Source organism: Pan troglodytes, chromosome 1, assembly GCF_028858775.2.
Source record: "Pan troglodytes isolate AG18354 chromosome 1, NHGRI_mPanTro3-v2.0_pri, whole genome shotgun sequence".
Classification (NCBI taxonomy): Eukaryota; Metazoa; Chordata; class Mammalia; order Primates; family Hominidae; genus Pan; species Pan troglodytes.
This window is the reverse complement of record NC_072398.2, coordinates 72,981,009-73,006,178: the sequence shown is the minus strand read 5'-3', so window position 1 is coordinate 73,006,178 and position 25,170 is coordinate 72,981,009. Positions and strand designations below refer to the sequence as shown.

At 36.1% G+C, this 25,170-nt stretch overlaps 1 protein-coding gene across 16 annotated transcripts in view; it reads right to left on the bottom strand.

Moving 5' to 3' along the window:
- COP1 (COP1 E3 ubiquitin ligase) overlaps positions 1–25,170 on the bottom strand; it is a 273,082-nt gene that overhangs the window by 139,593 nt on the left and 108,319 nt on the right. For all 16 annotated transcript variants that reach the window (XM_514018.6, XM_009438784.3, XM_001153038.6 and 13 more), the window contains 2 exons: positions 10,023–10,137; positions 5,386–5,521 (listed from right to left, as the gene is read on the bottom strand). In XM_514018.6, coding sequence (XP_514018.2) covers positions 5,386–5,521; positions 10,023–10,137 — 251 coding nt within the window. The remainder of the gene's footprint in view (positions 1–5,385; positions 5,522–10,022; positions 10,138–25,170) is intronic.

Sequence of the window (25,170 nt, the reverse complement as noted above, 5' to 3'; positions counted from 1 at the left end):
GGCTGAGGCAGGTGGATCAAGAGGTCAGGAGTTCGAGACCAGCCTGGCCAACATAATGAAACCTAGTCTCTACTAAAAATACAAAAATTAGCCAGGCATGGTGGCGGGCACCTGTAATCCCAGCTACTGAAGAGGCTGAGGCAGGAGAATCGCTTGAACCTGGGAGGTGGAGGTTGCAGTGAGCCAAGATCATGCCATTGCACTCCAGCCTGGGTAACAAGCGCAAAACTCCATCTCAAAAAAAAAAAAAAAAATAGTAGGGGACTTCAATACCCCACTCACACCATTAGACAGATCGTGGAGGCAGAACACTAACAACGAAATTCTGGACTTAAACTCTACACTTGACCAACTGGATACACATTGACACAGAGTACTACACCCAACAATCACAGAATATACAAACTCCTCATCTGTACATGGAACATGTTTTAAGATAGACCACATGCTTGGCCATAAAGCAAGTCTCAATAAATTAAAAAAAATCATAATCACACCAAGCATAACTCTTGGACCACAGTGAATAAACACAGAAATCAATATCAAGACGATCTCTCGAAACTACACAAAAACATTAAAATTAAACAATTTGCTTCTGAATAACTCTTGGATGAACAAAGAAATTAAGGCAGGAATAACAAAATTATTTGAAATTAATGAAAATAGAGATACAATTTACCAAAATCTTTGGATGCAGCTAAAGCAGTGTAGAGAGGAAAATTTATAGCACTAAAAATGCCTTCATCAAGAGGTTAGGAAGATCTCAAATTAATGACCTTACATCACATGTAGAGGAACTAGAAGAAAAAGAACAATCTAATCCCAAAGCTAGTAGAAGAAAAAACTAAAGTCAGAGAAGAACTGAATGAAATTGAGACCCAAAAGTCCATACAAAAGATAAATAAGACCAACAGTTGGTTCTTCAAAAGAATAAGCAAGACTGATAAACCACTAACAAGATTAACAAAGAAAAAAAAAGAGAAGATCAAAATAAGTGCAATCAGAAATGACAAAGATGACGTTACAACCAATACCACAGAAATACAAAAGATTCTCAGAGATTATTATGAACATCTCTATGCACAGACTAGAAAATCTAGAGGAAATGGATAAATTCTTGGAAACACACAACCTCCCAAGATTCAAACAATAAGAAAGTGAAAATCTGAACTGACCAGTAACAAGTTCAGAAATTGAATCAGTAATTTAAACAAAACAAAAAACTACCAACCAAAAAGAGCCCTGGACCAGATGATTCACAGACAACTTCTAATAGATGTACAAAGAATTGATACCAATCCTGCTGAAACTTCCAAAAAATCAAGGAGGGGCTTCTCCCTAATTTATTCTATGAATCCAGCATCATCCTGATACCAAAATCTGGCAGAGACACAATGATAAAAGAAAACTTTGGGCAAATATCCCTCATAAACACAGATACAAAAATCCTTGACAAAATACTCTGTATTTGTTCAGCTTACAAAATACTTGTAAGCTGAATCCAGGAGCACATCAAAAGTTAATTTGCCACAATCAAGTATGCTTTATTCCTGCAATGCAAGGCTTGATTCAAAATATGCAAATCAATAAAGGTGATTTACCACATAAATAGAATAAAAAACAAAAAACATATGATCATCTCAACAGATGCAGAAAAAGTCTTTGATAAAATCCAACATCCCGTCATGATAACAACCCTTAACAGACTAGGAATCAAAAGAACATAACCCAAAATAGTAAGAGTCATCTATGACAAACCCACAGCCAACTTAATAGTGAATGGGCAAAAGCTGAAACCATTCCCTTTGACAATTAAAACAAGACAAGGATGCCCACTTTCACCACTCCTATTCAACATTATACTGAAGGTCCTAACCAGAGCAATCTGTCAATAGTAAGAAATAAATGGCATCCAAATAGGAAAAGATTAAGTCAAATTATCTCTCTTCACTGACAGTATGATTCTATACACAGAAAACCCTAAAGACTCTGCCAAAAGGCTCCTGGAACTGATAGACAAATTCAGTAAAGTTTCAGAATACAAAATCGATGTACAAAACTTGGTAGCATTTCCATATACTAATAACATTCTAGCTGAGAAAGAAATAAAAAACACAATCTTATTTACAATAGCCACAAAGAAAATAAAATACCTAGGAACTCATCTAAGCAAGGAGGTGAAAAATCTCTACAATGAGAACACAAAGCCCTGCTGAAAGAAATCGAAGATGACACAAATAAATGGAAAATCCTTCCATAAGCATGATTTGGAAGAATCGATATTGTTAAAATGGCAATATTGTTCAAAGCAATTTACAGATCCAATGCTATCCTTAAAATACCAACGTCATTTTTCACAGAATTAGAAAAAAACTATTCTAAAATTCACATGGAACAAAAAAAGAGCTTGAATGGCCAAAGCAGTCCTAAGCAAAATGAACACACCTGAAGGCATCACACTACCCAACTTCAATTTATACTATCAGGCTACAATAACCAAAACAGCATGGCACTGGTAGGTACAAAAACAGACATAAGACCAATGGAATAGAATACGGAACCCAGGCATAAAGCTGTAAACCTACACCATCTGATCTTTGACAAAATCAACAAAAACAAGCAATGGGGAAAGGACTCCCTATTCAATCAATGGTGCTTGGATAACTAGCTAGCTATGTGCAGAAGAATAAAACTGGACCACTACTTTTCACCTTATACAATAACTCAAGATCAATCAAAACTTAAGTCTAAGACCTCAAACTATAAAAATCCTAGAAGGAAAGCTAGGAAATATCCTTCATGACATAGGCTTTGGCAAATAATTTATGGCTAAGTCTTCAAAAGCAATTGCAAAAAAAACAAAAATTGACAAGTGGGACCTAATTAAATTAAAGAGCTTCTGCATAGCAGAAGAAATTGCCAACAGAGTAAACAGACAGCCTAGGGAATGGGTGAAAGTATTTGCAAACTATGTATCTGACAAAGGCCTAATCTCCAAAATCTACAAGAAACTTAAAAAAAAAATCAACCTGTGAAAAACAAAAAAATCCAATAAAAAATGAGAAGACACAGACACTTCTCAAAAGAAGACATACAAGTCGCCAACAAGCATATGAAAAAACACTCAGCATCACTAATCATCAGAGAAATAAAAATCAAAACCAGGATGAGATACCATCTCATAGCAGAATGGCAATTATTAAAAAGTCAAAAAATAACAGATACTGGCAAGGCTGTGAAGAAAAGGGAATGCTTACATGCTGTTGCTAGGAATGCAAACTAGATCAACCACTACGGAAAGCAGTTTGGAGATTTGTCATGTAACTTACAACAAAACTACCATTTGACCCAGCAATCCCATTAGTAGGTATACGCACAAAAGAAAGTAAGTTGTTCTACCATAAAGACACATGCACTGGTATGTTCACTGCAGTGCTATTCACAGTAACGAAGACATGTAATCAATCTTGGTGGCCATCAATGGTGGACTGGATAAAGAAAATGTGGCACATGGAATACAACATAGCCTTAAAAAATAATAAAACCATGTCCTCTGCAGCAACATGAGTGAAGCTAGAGGCCATTATCCTAAGTGAATTAATGCAAGAACAGAAAACCAAATAATGTATATTCTCACTTGTAAGTGGGAGCTAAACACTGAAGACACATGAATGTAAACATGGGAACAACACATACTGGGGACAACTAGATGGGGAGGTGGGAGAGGGCAGGGGCCGTGGGCTTATAAAACACTTGTTGTGTACCTATGCTCACTGTCTGGGTGACGGAAATGTTAGGACCCCAAGCCTCAGTGTCGTGCAATATACCCATGTAACAAACCTGCTTATGTACCCTTTAATCTATAATTTTAAAAAAAAGGTTCAAAGTATTAAAAATAATAAAAAAATAAAAGTGGTCAGGGAACATGGAAAAAAGTAATAAAATACTTAAGCAAAAAATAATCAAAATGAAGAGGATACATAAAACTCGTACAGCAAAACCTTAACCACTGCTGAATGTGGGTGATGGTTATGTGAGGAATTATTCCATTCTCTCCATTTTCCTGTATAAATTTTCATTAAACATTTCAAATAATGACAAAAATAATATAAAGCAAGCTGGGTGCAGTTGTAGTCCCAGCTACTTGGGAAGCTGAGGCATGAGGACTGCATGAGCCTAGGAGTCTGAGGATCGCCTAGGCAGCATAATGAGACCCTGTCTCTTAAAAAAAAAAAAAAAATCAGTAACAGAAAGATAACTGGAAAAATCCCAATATCTGGAAACTAGTAACAGTCTCAGTAATCATGGGTCGAAGAGAAAAATCAAAATGGAAATTAAAAGGTATTTTGATATATACTTCAAAACACGCTGTATGCAATAAACACAATTTTATCTGTCAATTTTAAAAAAACAAACTTCCTAAAAAATAAAAAGAAAGCTAAAATAGTACTTTGAACTATATTAAAATGGAAAAGTAGCACATCAGTTTTTTTGTGATGTGGCTAATACAGTACTTAGAGGGAAATGTGTAGCACAAAATAACTATATTAGAAAAGAAGGTATCAACTAAAGGACCTCAATTTTTATCTTAAGAAATTAGCAGATAAGAGCAAATTAAACCCTCAAAAAGTAGAATAATAAAAATAATTAAGAGCAAAGATTAATGATAACAGAAAACAGAAAAATACAGCCTATCAGTAAAACCAAGAGCTGGCTCTCTGGGAAGATCAATAAAACTGATAATCTTCTAAGCTAGACTCTTCAGGAAAAAGGTAAGAAGAAACAAAATCCACTATCAGGCATGAAAGAGGGAAAATCATCATACAATCCAAAGATATTAAGAGAATAATAAGGCAATATTATGAATAATTGTACGCCAATAAGTTCAACAGCCTTGATGAGACGGACAAATGTCTTAAAAGACACAAACTAATTATAATGCTAAATCAAGAAGAAATAGATAACCTGATTAACCCTAAATCTCTTAAGCAAATTGAATTGGTAGTTAAAATTCTTTTCTGGAAGCTTCACTGGCAAATTCTACAAAATATTTAAGGAAGAAATAATACCAATTCTATACAAACTTACAGAAAATGCAGAGGTGGGAGCACTTATGAGAAGAGCATACTGTCATCAAAACTAGACAATGATAGTACAAGAAAACAAGCTACAACCTTATGAGAAGGATACTATCAATTATTCCACTTTAGAGACGAAGAAATTTGGCATATAGAAACTCAGGAACTTGCCTAAAATCACAGAACTAATAATTGGCAGGCTACTTCAGAACCCACGCTTTTAATAATAATGCTATAAGTGCTTCTCAAATTCAATTAGATTCTAGACATTCTTACAAAAGAAAATAGTAATTTGACCAATACTTACCTAGAGACTATACTGGAACCATTATAGAGATCACTAGCGTATGACAATGTGGCTAAAGGTCGTACTGAATTATATCGAGTAAACTTGGACAAGCATTCCTGAAATTCATCCAACTGGCTTGCAGTTCGACTGTCATCTATATGAAAAAAAAAAAAAAAAGACAAAACAGATGAATTGAACTGCAAAGTAAGTCAAAGAGCCACATCCACAAATTAAAATTTATATTCTAAATACAAAAAACAATTTTTAAAGATTTTACTAAAGACTAGTTTGCACAATTTAATTGGTCAGTTTTTCAGTTTTAATAAAAAATGTCTTGGTTCTTTGAAAGATACTGTCTCTTTCCACTGTGAATTCTCACTTTTTTGGCAATAATTCCTTGGAAAAATGATAATAATAACAACAATAATAATAATAATAAAGCTACTATTTAAGAGTCATTAAAACAAAAATCCATCAATGGAGAATGTGAGGATGTTAAGAAGAGTACATATATTGGATGAGTATTTGTTAGTTTGAAGGAACGTGTTTACTGGCACACATATTTATGCCCATGTTTTGTTTAAAATCCCGTTTACAATAACATTTTAGATAAAATAGTTTATAAATAAGAAATATTTGGTCAAATAATATACTGAAATGTTTCAAATCCTATTACAGGAAGACAGTAGAAAACTGCAATGTTATGAACTATTAATTCTAAAAAACAAACAAAAAAAGTTTGAAATTGCTCCTTTTTATCTCAAAGTGCCTTCATCAAGAAAAAATATTCATTCAAATCTCTTGCTGAAATATGAAGAACAATAATTCCATCCAGTGGTACAGTATACAAATACCTTGGGTAAAGTCCACTTCAGTAAACTATTGGAAGATAAATCATGTGGAATTTAAAACATAGTATCAGTTTACGAAGTACCTGAGAATACAACGAATCTATTCTCCAGTCTATTAATAGAAGCAGACCTACACTAAAAGCATAAATTTAAAAAATCATTGCTTTTCAGCACTGTGTCGTTTGAACGTATACTTTCCTTTCTGAAGAATGAAAAAAACAATGAGCACTTTAGTTTCCTAGACTGAAACTGAGACAAGTTTGTTATACCACTGTATTTTCATAGCTTCTTTATTCTAAGCCCATACATACACACACACACAACTTTTTCAAGGTAAATGTTCATGATTTCCCTTCTTAAATGCCATCTGAAGTATAGTAAGCATAATAAAAGATGCAAGAATTATTAAGTCAAAAGAGTTATGCAGATAATATAATGCACAGTAAAGGATTTATGTTATCTGGAGATATTAGGTTATCTTGAAAATAACTGTTTGCATGACGAAATTTATGTAACAATTATTATAAGAAAAAAATAAACAACAGGGCTGGGTGCAGCAGCTCACACCTGTAATCCCAGTACTTTGGGAGGCCGAGGCAGGCGGATCACCTGAGGTCGGGAGTTCGAGACCAGCCTGACTAACATGGAGAAACCCTGTCTCTACTAAAAATACAAAATTAGCCAGGTGTGCTGGAGCATGCCTGTAATCCTAGCTACTCGGGAGGCTAGGCAGGAGAATCGCTTGAACCCGGGAGGTGGAGGTTGCAGTGAGCCAAGATCACACCACTGCATTCCAGCCTGGGCAACGAGAGCAAAACTCCATCTCAAAAAAAAAAAGAAAAAAGAAAAAAGAAAGAAGAAAAATAAATAACATTGCTTGAGGAAACTGAGTGAGCTTTTGTCCCTGATATTTTACAAATTTTAAAGATTTAAACACTAAGCAAATTCATCAAAACACCTAGATTTAAAGGGTCCACTTAGTTGTGCTTCCATTCTAAAGACAGCAAAAGGAATTACCTAGCAGGCAATATCATAACGGTATTGAGACAAAACTCTTGCTCCACAAAAATTATTCTCAGGAAATTCCACGTATTATAAATAAAACATGGGTTATTTGCAAAAATAAAAATCCCAACTGTACTGCAGAGTGGTCTGGATATAATAGTTAATGATTCTTTTTATATGGAATCCTATCACTGTGAGTTATTTAACATTCTACATACTGGAAAGATGGTTGGTTTTATTAATTTAAAAAGTTTCAATGTTATCCTATTCATTCCCATTTTGATATCAATTCCTAAGTACATAAAACTCACAAGCATTCAATATTGTGTATTCTGTTCTAAGCTAATAATCCTGTTCTAGGCTAACTGGATTTCTGCCCATCATATAAGCTCATTAATAGCTACTTTCAACAGAAACCATAAAGAAAACAATAAAACTAGTTTTTTCAGTATCTGAAAGTATAGTAATTGATTTTAACTTATGAGGTTACAAAAAGGTAGAATTTTGTTTGCGTGGTGTTTTATCATCAACGTCCACACATATCTGCTGGTATATCACCTCTCCTATCCTAATTACCAATTGGTTTGTAAAAGTGTATTCAATGTCTCTTTTCTTTCTCCTAGTGCTTTATAATTAACTTCCTCTTTCAATTACAGTTAAAACTCCAAAGTAATAGTTCTTTAATATTCATCTTTCATTTTAATAGTTGGAAATAAAAGTTAGAGAATACAGATGGATTTACAGATTCTCATTTGAAAATATACAAAGGACAATCAACCTCTTAGGTACACCGTTTCAGAGAAGTTAAAATTTCCCCTTTACAGTCAGAGTAGTAAGTACTAGGAGGAACTTACAATCCAGCAATACAATTAGAGTAGCTAGCTAACGTAAGATTCCTGAAAACTAGAGACATGTTTTAGGTACAATACAGCCATACCCATACAAATAAAAAATCTATCTAATTTTCCACCTGGTTTTAATTTATTATTCTACTGCCTTGTAAAGCTACACCCCCAAATATAAACTGACTTGTGATGACCTTTACTATTCCATACCATATCTATGCTGCCAGTGACTTAAAGATTACTAATAATAGCCTACCCCAATCTCTTTCCCACCTCTTTTTTTAAAGGTCTGCCACTTGCCTATAGTTGTATTTCAGTATCATACCAACAAATAATGTATGAAAGGGTTAACATGAACTCTACCAGTCAGAATGCAGGTATTGGGCTACTTTCAACTTAACAACTCCCAAAGTGCTGGGATTACAGGCATGAGCCACTGCGCCCGGACTGATTTTGGGAATCTTAATATCCAGAAATTGTTAGAAAATAATTACCAAATAGAAAATGAGTTACTTTTTCCAACGAAATAAGAGGACACAAACAAATGGAAGAACATTCCATGCTCATGGATAGGAAGAATCAATATTGTGAAAATGGCCACACTGCCCAAAGTAATTTATAAATTCAATACCATCCCCATCAAGCTACCAATGACTTTCTTCACACAACTGGAAAAAACTACTTTAAAGTTCATATGGAACCAAAAAAGAGCCCACATTGCCAAGAGAATCCTAAGCAAAAATTATTACACAAGCACAATAAGGGGCTCCATTCCCAGGCAATAAATGAAAGCTTTCCCGGCATAAAAACTGTTTGTTGTTAATTTCAAACAAACAAACAAATTTTGCCTTCTCCCTTGGTCTTCAGAGGAAAAATGCTTTGTAAATCTAATATATTTTTTCCTATACCACTAATCGTGAGGCAAATTTGTCTGTAGGATCTAAGCAATATGTAGATTATAAATAATATAAACATATGTATTCAAGAGAAAACCAACACCCAGTTTTTAACAACCAATAAAATATCAGACTTTTTTTTTTCCCCCTTGGTGGGGTTTATTTTAAGCAGATGCCTCATTAATGACCTGAATTAATTGAGCACCCAACGTGTACCAAGCATTGTATCTTATATATGTCACTTACAATCATTAAAAAACCCATTAGGGTTAATGTCTCTACTTCATAGATGAGCAAAGACACTGAGAAAGACTGAAGAACAGAGTTAAGAAAAAGAGGAAAAACAAAATTACTTTTTTACAGTAATAAAAATATCATATGCTATCACATCCACATCTTTGCATATGTTATTTCCTCTACTTTGAACATGTTTCTAAGTATCTTTTTCAGTTAATTCATACTCGAATAGCCCATATACAACTCCGCTGAAATCCCTACACTGATCATTCCCTTACACCTCCCCATTTTCAATTCGGCCTGGATTTCTTTTTTACTATCAGTTGTATTAGTGGATATTATTATCTATTCTCATGATACTCCTGTAAACTTATTTAACACATAATATCACACAGAACTGTCTATCTGTTGCTTTCCCTGACTCGATTTACAACACTCCTTAACGACAGAAACCAGTTCTTTCATCTTTTTATTCTTAGCACAGAGGACAGTGCTTAGAACTTCATGTTTATTTAATGTTAAATAGGAGGCAACTGAATGAAACTTATTTTTGTTGGCTACATATTCATAGCTGAATTTCTTTTTAACTTTATCTAGCTTGCCATATAAAGATTCAGAATTCGCAAATATAGAACAAAAAATAGTCATTGGAAACTAACATTCTCTAAGATCACTAAGAACCTCCATGATGATCTGGTAGACTATGTCAAAAATACATACTTTTGCTTTGCAATTAGGACTTTCCATAAATTCAGCACAAAAACCTAGAAACCGATCTGAAATGTAGATTTCAGATAATTTGAGAAGGTCTAAATATATACCTGAGATACGAGACATCCTTGTAGAAAAGTAACACTGCTCCAAGTCTTCAAAATGAGCAGTAAGTCGTTTTCGTCTTGATGCTAATGTGCTATTATACCAAGGCTGTTTCTTTGTCTAAAATAATAAGAAAAGACACAAAACTTAGAATAAACAATACTCTTCTTTTGCACAGAATACTCAAATGTTTGAGCATTTACCCTCAGAAGTTCATCACAGTAAAATGATTACAAATAGTAAAAAACTGTAATTCTGAGATATTTTCCAATTTATCTTTTAACATGAAAATAGAAACCAAATTCATTCACAGAATGATTAAAACTAATAATGACTAAAAATAAGCTCTAAAGGACAGTTTTACAAGACTAAAATGAGAAACATCTTCACTTCTACAAATAAAATGAAGATAGAATTCATTATGCCATTCTAAAATTTAGAATTTTGGGAATCTTTCTTTTTTTTTTTTTTTTGAGATGGAGTCTCACTCTGTCACCCAGGCTGGAGTGCAGTGGCGCCATCTCAGCTCACTGCAAGCTCTACCTCCCAGTTTCTCGACATTCTCCTGCCTCAGCCTCCCGAGTAGCTGGGACTACAGCCGCCCGCCACCACGCCCAGCTAATTATATTGAATTTTTAGTAGAGACAGGGTTTCACCGTGTTAGCCAGGATGGTCTCGATCTCCTGACCTCATGATCCACCCGCCTCGGCCTCCCAAAGTGCTGGGATTACAGGCATGAGCCACCGCGCCTGGCCTGATTTTGGGAATCTTAATATCCAGAAATTGTTAGAAAATAATTATCAAATAGAAAATGAGTTACTTTTTCCAACGAAATAAGAGGACACAAACAAATGGAAGAACATTCCATGCTCATGGGTAGGAAGAATCAATATTGTGAAAATGGCCATACTGCCCAAAGTAATTTATAAATTCAATGCCATCCCCATCAAGCTACCAATGACTTTCTTCACAGAACTGGCAAAACTGCTTTAAAGTTCATATGGAACCAAAAAAGAGCCCACATTGCCAAGACAATCCTAAGCAAAAAGAACAAAGCTGGAGGCATCACACTACCTGACTTCAAACTATACTACAAGGCTACAGTAACCAAAACAGCATGGTACTGGTACCAAAACAGAGATACAGACCAATCGAACAGAACAGATGCCTCAGAAATAACACCACACAGCTACAACCATTTGATCTTTGACAAATCTGACAAAAACAAGAAATGGGGAAAGGATTCCCTATTTAGTAAATGGTGCTGGGAAAACTGGCTAGCCATATGTAGAAAGCTGAAACTGGATCCCTTCCTTACACCTTATACAAAAATTAATTTAAGATGGATTAAAGACTTAAATGTTAGACCTAAAACCATAAAAACCTAGAAGAAAACCTAGGCAATACCATTCAGGACATAGGCATGGGCAAAGACTTCATGATTAAAACACCAAAAGCAATGGCAACAAAAGCCAAAATTGACAAATGGGATCTAATTAAACTAAAGAGCTTCTGCAAAGCAAAAGAAACTATCATCAGAGTGAACAGGCAATCTACAGAATGGGAGAAAATTTTTGCAATCTATTCATCTGACAAACGGCTAAAATCTAGAATCTACAAAGAACACAAAGAAATTTACGAGAAAAAATCAACCCCATCAAAAAGTGGGAGAAGGGTATGAACAGACACTTCTCAAAAGAAGACATTTCTGCAGCCAACAGACACATGAAAAAATGATCATTGTCATTGGCCATCAGAGAAATGCAAATCAAAACTACAATGAGATACCATCTCACACCAGTTAGAATGGCAATCATTAAAAAGTCAGGAAACAACAGGTGCTGGAGAGGATGTGAAGAAACAGGAACGCTTTTACACTGTTGGTGGGAGTATAAACTAATTCAACCATTGTGGAAGACAATGTGGCGATTCCTCAAGAATCTAGAACTAGAAATACCATTTGACTCAGCCACCCCATTATGGGTTATATACCCAAAGGATTATAAATCATGCTACTACAAAGACACATGCACATGTATGTTTACTGCAGCACTATTCACAATAGCAAAGACTTGGAACCAACTCAAATGTCCATCAATGATAGACTGGATTAAGAAAATATGGCACATATACACCATGGAATACTATGCAGCCATAAAAAAGGATGAGTTCATGTCCTTTGTAGCGACATGGATGAAGCTGGAAACCATCATTCTCAGCAAACTATCGCAGGATAGAAAACCGAACACCGTATGTTCTCACTCATAGGTGGGAACTGAACAATGAGAACACTTGGACACAGGAAGGGGAACATCACACACCAGGGTCTGTCATGGGGTGGGGGGATGGGTGAGGGATAGCACTAGGAGAAACACCTAATGTAAATGATGAGTTAACGGGTCCAGCAAACCAACACGGCACATGTATACATATGTGACAAACCTGCACATTGTGCACATGTACCCTAGAACTTAAAGTATCATAAAAAAAAAAAGAATGAGCTGCTGATACATACAAAACAGAATGAATCTCAAAAACACTGAATGACAGTCATACACAAAAGGTAATGTTATTACAAAATTTCATTATATAAGGATTAAAAACAGGTGAATTATGAGTTTCTAGAAGTCAGTATAATATTTGCCCCTGAAGAACTGGGACTGAATTTGAAAGGAGCATAAGGCAAGATGAATGTTCCATATGTTCATCTCGGCATTGTGGGATCACATGTATGTGTTTGTCAAATCTCACTCAAGCAAATACATAAGATCTGCGCTTTTCTTTATATGTGTTTTACCTCCATTTCAAAGAAGGCATAATAAAATATTATTTTATTATTACTTCCAAAAAAAGAAAAATGAGTTGCTTTTTCATTATCCCTACACTGTAGCCTTACAACCTGGAATTACTGGAATAGTTCTTAGCTGTAAGAAATATCTATTTGGCCGGGCGCAGTGGCTTGTACCTGTAATCCCAGCATTTTGGGAGGCCAAGTTGGGCGGATCACCTGAGGTCGGCAGTTCAAGACCAGCCTGACCAACATGGAGAAACCCCGTCTGTACTAAAACTACAAAATTAGCCAGGCATTGTGGTGCATGCCTGTAATCCCAGCTACTCGGGAGGCTGAGGCAGGAGAATCACTTGAACCCAGGAGGCAGAGGCTGAAGTGAGCTGAGGTCGCACCATTGCACTCTAGCCTGGGCAACAAGAGCAAAACTCTGTCTCCAAAAAAAAAAAAAAATCTATTTAGGCCGGGCGTGGTGGCTCACGCCTGTAATCCCAGCACTTTGGGAGGCCGAGGTGTGTGGATCACGATGTCAGAAGTTCAAGACCAGCCTGGCCAAGATGGTGAAACCCCGTCTCTACTAAAAATACAAAAATCAGCCGGGCACGGTGGCAGGACCCCAGCTACTTGGGAGGCTGGGGCAGGAGAATCACTTGAACCAGGGCTGCAGGGGCTGCACTGAGCCAAGATTGAGCCAGTGCACCCCAGCCTGGGTGACAGAGTGAGACTCTGTCTAAAACAATAACAACAACAACAACAACAACAATCTATGTAATACTGATTATCAGATTAAGAGGCAATAATATACACATGCCAAAGAGTTTGATATATTCATTAGAAGAACAAAATAACAAAATCAGATAAAAGGCAATAAACTTGAAAAATGTTAGCATATAAATCCTATAAAAAACAAAGGTTTGTGGTCCTAAATATGTATGATATTTACCTGCTGGCACAAGTTCACCAATAACTGTACCACAATGCCAAATGCATAAAGTAAAAAGTACTAAGGTACTGTAATGTATACTACAGTGTATCCCTGCTTTGATAAAACTAGATGGGAGGAGGTAAGATTCATATTTTAAAGCACTGCTTCACTCTGAGACCTAAACTCTGAGTTTTTTTCTTTCTTGCCCAAATTCCTATTTAAGGAGACTGCAGTCATGCCCTACAAACGATAAAATCTCATCAGATGGGTTTTACTTAACCCTATATAATCTCTCTTAGTTTTCAACCTGACTCTGAATAATGTCACGACAAATAAAGAAGGAAATCAATATATTTTACCCCCATATAGTTTTTTGCCATATTTTGAAATGACCCTGCAAAGCAGTCTTTTGTGAGGAAAATTTTGCATCTGTATTAACATAACTACACCCTTCCCCTTCCAGGCCCTCCCAATCCTGAAGAGATTAACTGAGAGTCCAGCCTAATTAGGAAACATTTACCATCTACTGCCTCTAAAGGTAGCCACCTATGAGACTTCATCTACATAAAAACTTTGTTCTTCACAACCCCTTATCTTAACCCAGACACTCCTTCCTATTAATCTCAGGTCTTTGGATAGTAACTTAACTCTTTGAACCAAGAGTCAATCTAAAAATCTCTGAATCCATGCGTGACCTGTAAGCCAATCCCTGTTCCCACCCCCTGTCCCTGCCTGCTGTCCTGCCTTTCCAGATCGAATCGATGTAAACTTCCTAAGTAATGACAGGTGTCTTATGTCTCCTTAAAATGTATACCAACCACCTTGGGCACACGTTCTCAGGACCTCTTGAGACTATGCCTCAGGCCAGGGTCACTCATTTTGGTTTTTTCGGCTCCAAATAAACCTCTTTAAAAAAGTTTATTTGTCTCCAAATAAACTTCTTTAAATATTTTATAGCGTTTGACTCTCTTTGTCAATAACTCACAAGAAAGTAAGATAATTTTCAAAGACTTAACAGACAAACAGGAAGGTGAACTCAGAGATGTAATGATAAACAAAATATAACAGCAGCAGCACAGGGCAGGGGGAAAGAGGAGGACAATACCTACACAAAAGTAATTGAACTGGAATTTGGAGAATTAAGCCCAGGGACTGCAAGTAGGGAAACTGAAAACAGAATTTACAAAGTAGAAGAGAAATCTGAAAGAACTGCCTAGAATGTAGGATAAAAGCCAAGAAGACAAAAAATTTGAAAAACAATATAAGAGGCATAAAAGAATAATAGTTTGAAATATGGCCAGAGACTCAGAAGAAAAGACCAAGAAACTAAAGAAGAAATATTGGAAGAGTTGATGGCTGAGATTTTTCCAGAACTGAAAACAGACGTGAATACACAGAAAGTGAAATTATTCCGATCAAGTGAGATAATTAAAAAGAAACCCACAATTAGACACACTAAGGTGAAACTGTGTTTTTGTCTATACAGCAAAAATATCTTAAAACCGGAAGAAAGATAATTTATTTAGGAACAACAATTAAAAAGGCAAAATGCTTTTCAAGAGCAGTAGAAAGAAGCTAGAGCAAAAAGGACATCAATAATCTTAAAAAAGTTGAGAGAAAAAAATTTCAACCTAAAATTCAGAACCCCAAAAGGCTATCTCACAACATCATAAACAAAAATGAAGTTTATTACCAGTGAGCCATCTCTAAAAGAATTTCTGCCTGTAATCCCAGCTACTCAGGAGGCTGAGGCAAGGGAATAGCTTGAACCCAGGAGGCAGAGGTTGCAGAGAGCTGAGATCGTGCCACTGTGCCACTGTACTCAAGCCTGGGCAACAGAGCGAGACTCCGTCTCAAAAAAAAAAAAAAAAAAAAAAAAAAACTTCTGAAATTGTGTACTTGAATAATACAATGACACCAACTGGAAGATCTGAGACACAAAATAAAAAAAGAGAGCAAGGAAAAGAGCAAATAAATAAGTGATTCTAAATATTACTATTAATTGTCATATCTAGTTTATGGGGCTTAAGAATAAGACAAAAAATTATCCAAGTAACAATATATAAGTCAGAAGAAAGTGGAAAAAGTTGCATTCTGGAGCTCTTGTATTGTTCAGGAAGGTAATTAAGATAATTAAGATACTCTGCTTAGATGATAAGTGTGAATAAATTTCAAGGACAACTACTGAAAGCACAGTGATAGAATAGGTAACAATCAAACCAGAAGAGGGATGGTGGGGGAGGTAAAAACATAAGAAAAAAAAATCAAAAACTGAGAAAAACAGAAGTATAATAAGTAAAAAAGAATGAAATTATATCAGTATTAGCAATAAATGTAAATGGAAACAATCACCAATAGAAATAGTGACAGAATAGATTTAAAATAAAGGTATGCTATCTGCCAAAGAAATACTTAAAAGAGACAAACTAAAAAATTAGAATAACATGAAAGAATACTAACTAAAAGAGAAAAAAATAGATTCAAGATGAAAAACATTAATAAGGATGAAAACAGCCACTGTATATGAGAAAAGGTTCAATTTAACATAACCCATCTGTATGTAATAAGAGAGCCTTAACATTTTTCAGGCAGAAATTGCCAGAGAAGTGGACAAACCTATTAACACAATGGGAGATAAATCTGCAAGTCAACTGAGTTATGCAACTAGTGTTATGCAAGTAACACTAGTTTATATATGGCCAAATATAAAATTTGATATAATGAATATATAGAAAACACTGTACCTAATTTAAAAATAGGCATTCTTCTGAAGCATGCATAGAACATTTACAAAAACTGACCATGTAATATGTTACTGGATAATATGTTTACAATCTTCAGAAAGGGCAGAATTTCTTAAATGAAACACAAGAAGTACTAATATAAAAATTATAAATTGCATGACATAGAAATTAAGAACTTCTGTTCACCAAAATTAATCATTAAAAAGGTGAGACAAGATACAAACTGTAAGAAGATATTTGCAGTATCCAAAAACAAATGATTAGTATCCAGAATATATCTATTTCTCTAAGACCAACACAAAAAAATGGGGAAAGACTTGAAATGCCATTTTACAAAAGACAAAACATAAAGGCCAATAAATATAAGAAAAGGTGCTGTTTTATAGTGGCAGGAAAATAAAAATTAAAGTCGCAACTATGCTCTATTTATTACCACTAAGGTGACAATCATTTTAAAGTCCAACAATACTAATTATCAGCAAGAACGCTGAGAACCTGGAACTCATACACTCATGTAGTGGGAGTTTTAAATTGATAAAAGTACGCTGGAAAACAATTTGTTATTAACTCAAAATACAAATTTTGCATACCCAATGCCCTTTAATTCCTCTCCTAGGTACATATCTAGGGAAACTCTTGCACCTGTGGATCTGGAGACATGTACAAAGATGCCCTTAATAGCAAGAACAACAAAAACCCTAGAAGTACATGTAATGTATACAGATTCAACTGAAAAATTGTAGTATAGTAACACAATGGAATATTATACATCAGTGACAACTACAGCCACAGGCATCAGCAATTAATCTCTGAAAAAACAAATCTCAGAAATCTACTTACTATAATATTTTTATAAAGTTCAAATACAGCCAAAACAAATAATATAGGGGTGTGTATACATGTGGTAAAACTTTTTTAAAAGTCAACATATTGATAAACATAAATATCAGAAAAATAATTATATTTGGATAGGAAGCAGGTGATAAAATTGGTTAGGAACACATGAGTAACCTGTATACTACTTTTAATATTCTATTATTAAATAACTAACACAGAAGCCGGTTCCATAAAAGTTTTGCTATATTTCTAATTTACATATTAATGAAATATATTCCTTCGTAGGTACCAACATATTTTTTATAAATACTAAGATTGTAATTCTAGATTTTAGCCTACAGATCTCTTCAAAAGTGATCTGGCTGGGCATGGTGGCTCATGCCTGTACTCCCAGCAGTTTCGGTGGCTGAGGTGGGCGGATTACAAGGTCAAGAGATTGAGACTATCCTGGCCAAAACAGTGAAACCCCTTCTCAAAATATAAAAATTAGTGGCCAGGTGCGGTGGCTCACGCCTGTAATCCCAGCACTTTGGGAGGCTGAGGTGGGCAGATCACGAGGTCAGGAGATCAAGACCATCCTGGCTAACACGGTGAAACCCCGTCTGTACTAAAAATAAAAAAAAAATTAGCCAGATGTGGTGGTGGGTGCCTGTAGTCCCAGCTACTTGGGAGGCTGAGGCAGGAGAATGCCGTGAACCTGGGAAGCGGAGCCTGCAGTGAGCCGAGATCACGCCACTACTCCAGCCTAGGTGACAGAGCGAGAGACTCTGTCTCAAAACAAAACAAAACAAAAACAAGTTAGCTGGGCGTGGTGGCGCACACCTGTAGTCCCAGCTACTCGGGAGGCTCAGGCAGGAGAACCACTTTAACCCAGGAAGCGGAGGTTGTAGTGAGCTGAGATTGTGCCACTGCACTCCAGCCTGGAGACAGAGTGAGACTCTGTCTCAAAAAAAAAAGAAAAAAAAAAAAGTGATCTGTTTAACGGAAAAACAGATAAGACTTCAAAGCCTGAAAGATGAGAATAATTAACAATAATCAGGAACAGGGCATATAAAACAAATAGGAAGTAGTCAGCAACACTGTTTTGTTTTACTTATTTGGCTTCCAGTTTTTATAGTAAACTCATTTTCTCAATTATTTTCCTGTATTTATTCTTGACATTTCTTAAATTTATTCAAAACCCTAGAGTAAATCCTTTACTCAAAAACTCTACAAGCAACTAGGTTGCCTTATAATTGTTGGTAAATATGCAACACTTGGGTCATCATCATATGCCAGTTTAATTATTAAATTATAAATAATATTAATATAAAAAATAGAAATGTGCTATGTATGCAGAGATAAATGTTTTGAAAATACATATTGGATGCAGATAGTCTACAAGGCCAATCTTCAAATAAAACAATTTCAAGATAAGCTCTTTTACCTAGAGGTAGATATAAATACGACACAAATCAAACAAATATTTATCAACCATGTTAATTTTACCTAGCTTGGTTCTAAAGAAAAATGATCACATTTAGCAAACTCAAAGATAATTAAATTTCACCACAGCAAAAACAGAAGCATATCTTATTTGGTCATTGGAAAAAGTTAAAAAAAAAAAAGTCCTCAAATAAATGCTAGAAAGTTAATAGGCATACTATGAAGATAAAAGAGCAAATTAGATGATCATACAAAAAGATAATTTATGGTCAGCCTGTAAATTATGAAAAATCTTTACACATATAACTACTTTAATTCCCAATAAATGCAATTAACATGAAAACAGAAAAGCAGCAAGCAAAACTGAATATTCTATTTCATATACTTAATATAAAATAGTGGAGTACAAAAGCAATGAGATCTTCAAAAGACTAATGAAATCAATGCTTGTATAATAAAATAAGTAACTTACCATGGCAAAGTTCCCTGTCAATTCCACTAAGAGGAGACTCCTACTTCAAATGAAGCTAAAAGTGTCTGTATGGTTGACTGAAACCTGAAATTTTTCCAATCTACAAATACTTTTTTCTCAAACTAATTTCATAAATTAACACTGCATGGAAAACTATCATTATTTACACAATAAGTAAACTTTATAAGTTCAAGGAATACATACAAAATAATAAAACAAATTAACTATTAAACCCATACACACATTTTCATACAAGCAGATTTAATGACTAGCTTTAAAGCAAAGAGTTACAGAATTTAAAATAGTGGTTATCATAGTGTGATCCCCAAAATGTGGCTGAGGACCACTGGGAGTTCTCTAAGATCTTTTCAGGAATCTGGGAGGACAAAGCTATGTTCTTAAAAATAGTAAGATGTTATTTGCAGCCTGGTGTGGTGGCTCACGCCTGTAATCCCAGCTCTTTGGGAGGCCAAGGCAGGCAGATTGCTTGAGTCCAGATCCAGACCAGCCTGCGCAGCATGGCAAAACCCTGTTTCTATAAAACACACAAAAAAATTAGCTGGGCATGGTGGCATACACCTGCAGTCCCAGCTATTGGGGAGGCTGAGGTAAGAGGATGGCTTGAGCCCAGGAGGTAGTTGCAGTGAGCTGAGATCCTGCCACAGCACTCCTGCCTGGGTGAGAGGGCAAGACCCTGTCTCAGAAAAAAAAAAAAAAAAAAGATGTTCTTTGCAATTTTCCTTGTGCTTATGTTTGTACTTGTGATACAAAAGCAAAGATCAGTATAAGACTGCTGGTCTCTTAGCACAAATAAAGGCAATGGCACCAAATCCCACTGGTAGACACTGTTCTTCATCACTATTCATAATTTTTTTTAAAAAAACATATAAAAATCTGTAAGAATCAGTTCACTTAAGGATGCCCTTAACAAGGTCACACAAATTAAATCCTGCATTAAATCCAGGCCTTTGCATGTATACCTTTTTACTATTCTGTGACAAAATGAGAAGTATGTACTTTATCTGCTAGCAGGACTCTCTCTTGCTTTGCTGAGCGTTATTTTTCCTTTTTACCCAATAAATTCCACTTTCCTCATCCTTCTAGGTGTCCACAAGCCTAATCTTTCCTAGTTGTGTGACAAGAGCCTGGTTTTAGCTGAACTAAGGAGAGAGTTCTGCAGCATTTTTGCTGCCCAATGTGAGGCCAAAGGAAGGGTGAGTAAAATGTGAACCCAAAACCTCTCACTTTCGCTTCTGAGCCTTTTGGTCCTATGGCATGCCTCTTCTTTTTTTTTTCAGGACAGTAACAGCACCTATCTTTTCTTTTATAATACTGGAGGTGGTCCACACCCACTTAAATGGCCACAGGCTCAGGCTCAGGATGGTTGGGCGAATGGCAGCTCCCTGCTCCCCTTACCTCCTGGTTTGGGTGCATGGCCATGTCTGCCACATGAGTGCAGTGTCCAACGACCACACAGGGCGGGAATGAGCCACAGCCACTGTCCAGGCCCCAAGGCGGCCTCAGGGGCCTGGGCCCTGCATGGTTGACTGGCCAGACTACCATTGGTCTGAGCCAGGGGGAAAGGAACCCATTTGTATAAGAATAAGAGGTTCTTCTCCCAGGGTTACCCTTACACTATGAACTGTTTTTTCTCTACCTATTAGCAGTTAACTTTTACGTGAGAGGATTTTTTTTTTTTCCTTTTTAGAAAATGTTTTACAAGGCCAAGACCCCAACTATCACTGTTTATATTCTCTGTAAAGTTTTAACTATGAAAAAGGATTTATATTGGTCTTAAGCTGTAGCCAATCTGGTCTGCTTTATATAACTTTCTGTATGGTAAGTAGCAAACTTTGCTGCAGGCCTCCATCTTGTTTTACGTCCTCCAGAGCCAGACCTGTAACCACATGACAATGTTTTGTTCTAGCCTCTGCCATTTTACATTTGTGGCCCGGGGTTCAATCCTGGCTTAGGGAATGAGTCCTTTTTGGTTTGATACCTGTGCAACCTTTGCTATTTGTTGATTCTCTTCCCCTCCACGAAATGTCTTGGATTTTACTTTCTTTGAGCCTTTAGTAAAGTTTGAAAGCCAGAAATATTGGCCACTTGGGATGGCTAAAGTCAGGTAATAGGGGATTTAAAAGGATTTTCTTAAAGAACACTCAGCTTAATTAAAAGTAGATATCCAAGTTGTAGGCATAGGTAAAAGGTCTTTATGTTTTTCTCTTCTAGGACCTTGTTTTGTTGAAAAAAAAAACGACTGAATTATTTTTCTCCATTTTTCCTTGCCACTCTCAATGCACACATGAGAAGGAAGAGACCTCTGTTTTCCTCATGGAACACCAGTAATTAAAAGCAAATAGATCCCTCTCAAAATCTGTTTTTGCCTCATTTATGCCTGTTTGTTAGGCCTTAGAAGCTGAATGTTTTCCTAGCCCTGTCTCTTAAAGGCTCCACCTGGAGACCATTAATTCAATTAGGAGACTGGCAAATGAAAGATCTTATGGCAATTGGGTTTTCTTCTGTCTATCTGTGTACGTATATATGTGTTGTGTGTGTGATGTCTATAAAAAAAGCTCTTTTTTTATAGAGCTTTTTTTATAGACTGGCTGGGTGCAGCAGCTCAAGCCTGTAATCCTAGCACTTTGGGAAGCTGAGGCAGGTGGATCACCTGAGGTCAGGAGTTCAAGACCAGCCTGGCCAGCATGGTGAAACCCCATCTCTACTAAAAATACAAAAACTAGCTAGGTGTGGTGGGACATGCCTGTAATTCCAGCTACAAGGGAGGCTGAGGCAGGACAATCGCTTGAACATGGGAAGCGGAGGTTGCAGTGAGTTGAGATCATGCCACTGCACTCCAGCCTGGGCAACAGAGTGAAACTCCATCTCAAAAAAAAAAAAAAAAAAAAAAGCTCTAATTAATTGGCCTAAAGGAAGATAAACACTTTGATCAAATATTTTTTAAAAGGAAAATAAAAGCTGTAGTGCCTTCCAGTTCACGTGACTTTAATCTTTAAGAAATAAAAAACAGCCTTAAAGATTATTGGTAAAATACAGATGTCATCAAAATGTAAATAGGTAAACTAAATTATATAGGTCAGATATTAGGTTTGCTAAATGTTTTAAGGTTATAACCTGCCTTTTTTGGTTTTTGAGAACGATCTAACTTGATGGCTCCACATTTGGTAAAACCTGGCAACATAAGGAACTAACCATGCCCTTAATTATGCTGGAAGAAGTCAAACCTTGGCTGCACCAAGCAAATAATTAAAACAATTTACCAGGTTTTAAAGGTAAAATTGCTAAGAGTTACCATTATAATATGTAATTGAAACTATTGGAAATAGATTTACACGTGAGGTGTGTTATGACGTGTTTTTAATAAAAGATTATAAGAAGGTGTGGAAATGTAAATTTTTGCCTAGGGTCTAAGGATTGTTCTGAATTAGATAAGATAAAGCTAAAAGTTTAACAGAGCGAGATTCCATCTCAAAAAACAAACAAACAAACAAAAAAAGCTAAAAGTTCAAACAAGTGATGGAAGGATTGTAAAAATTAATCTTCCAAAATAAATTCTCTGTGTTAACATATTGACTAACTTCAAAAAGGCATTATATGGTTTTTCTGTAAACTAAGCATTGAAATAAAGGCAGAAAAACGTACTCTTAAGGAACTAATCTGCTCTTTAGGAAAATTTGTAAAGGGTTATAAAAGATTTTTGTTTTTCAAATTTCTGAGTCATCATTTTGGCAAAATAATAACTTACCTGGAATAATTTGGAATGCTATTTCATAACATCAAGTGTTTTAAACCTCTAACATATTTAACAGGCTTCCCAAAATCAAACTTCAGTTTCAAAATTGTCTTTCCTGATGCCTAGCTTTTGGATGCTGCAAAGAGTCCCTGGAGTATCCAAATGAGGGGTAAACAGAACACGTTTACTTACATGAGATTGTCAAAATGGTGTTCAATCTTCTTTAGGTTATATTTTGGTGACTACTACTAATATATGTTTCAAAACTGTATGGGATTCCAAAAATTCTAATGTCTAAAGTATATGCTATCCATCATAATTAAGGTTGTTATGTTAAGTTATTGTAAACCACAGAGATAATCAAACTACTTTGTCAATTGTGTTTCTAACTGTAACTACCCTGGACATTTTGTTATTCACAGACAATTGCTGTCTTGTTTTGATCCTTTTCAACAAATGGCTTATAACAAGCTATAGGACTCTAACAGGTACTCTCAAATACAGGTTTCTAATAACTTTGGAGATTGTAACATTACAATACAGGAAAAACGTGCAGGACTCATGAAGAACTAAAATGTTGACGAATATCAAGCAAAATAAGCGTTAACTAAATGAACTGAACTCACAAATGAACTGAACTCACCGAAAACTGAGGTAATCTTTTTAACTTTTGCTTGGAATATTGCTGGTCCTTGTTTTGTTTTTTCATAGTCAAGGAAACTTATTTTGAACTATTTACAGTCTTTAATAACTGAGTATGGCACACTCCTGTGAAAAAAATTTGGAGCATATTTGTCTCTCTCTCTCTCTCTCCCTGGCTTCTCCAGAATTTGGAAACTAGTTGTAAGTGTTCTTAACTTATGGCAATATAGTTGTTTACATCAGTGCAATAAGAATCCATTTTCTTTTGCAACTGGATGCAACTGGAGAAATGTTGTTTTACCAAGGCTTAACTTGAAGGGTATGCTTCCCTTTAAGGAGTCAAGCTCGACTTGCAGAGCCAATAAAAGCCCCTTGGGAAAACTGGCCTCATACCCTTGTCTACACAGCCGCTGTAGAGGGTTCTTGACCTGTGATAAGTAAAGAATGTCACCTTCTACAGGCCCAGAGCTCCAAGTTTATTTTGAGACGTTAAGAGGGCAGGATCACCCAACTCACAGGCATTTGAGGATATAAACTGATGGCTGGGCTTGGCTTTAAAAGGTGTTATCTGGGATTTCTCGTGGAAGAGTTCCGTCCAAGCCAATCTAAAAGACCTATGTAAAAATAATTAATCTTGCTGCACTTTACACAAATAATCAGGCCAAGTATAAGACTAAGGTCTATTTTGCAAACCATTCAATCCTATCATGATTTGTTTTTTAACAAAAATAACGACTGGCAGGGTGCGGTGGCTCATGCCTGTAATCCTAGCACTTTGGGAGGCCGAGGCAGGTGGATCACCTGAGGTCAGGAGTTCGAGACCAGCCTGGCCAACATGGTGAAACCCCGTCTTTACTAAAAATACAAAACTTACCAGGTGTGGAGGCAGGCGCCGGTAATCCCAGCTACTTGGGAGGGTGAGGCAGGAGAATCGCTTGTACCTGGGAGGCGGAGGTTGCAGTGAGCCAAGATAGCGCCATTGCACTCCAGCCTGGGGACAAGAGCGAGACTATGTCTCAAAAAAAAAAAAAAAAAGACTGGAGAGAGATAAATTATATTTCAAGACTTCTCATATATTTGTCATTAAATTCTACATTCCTTTGTTATTTTTAAGTGTTTGCCTACATTTTAGACTAACCCTGCTTGTTCCTGTGAACCAAACAGTAGTTTCCAGCTGCAGCTCAGAAAAAAACAAAAGGGATGGGTAATGTAGAAATCTGGATCAATATTATAGTTCTGAGCAATTATCCTGCCGGGTGATGGGAATAAACAGAATGCCCGTCACTCGGAGGTTTCCTTTTTGGGAAACTAAGAACAAGGGAGCTAACCAAAGACAAGAACTATGCACCCAAATCTTAGCAGGCATAACTATATCCACCAGTTATCTGGGGTGTCACAAGATATCCTTTTCTCCCTTGTTGGAGCAGGACTCAATTCCACAGCTTCACCACAGCATTCAGCTTAAGAAAAGGAGTCCGTGCAACACCCCCACCCCCCAAGACACATTTTTGTCTCAAACTCAATTCCAAGCTTTGGGTCAAAGCCCTAGGAAAGAAAACCGGATCT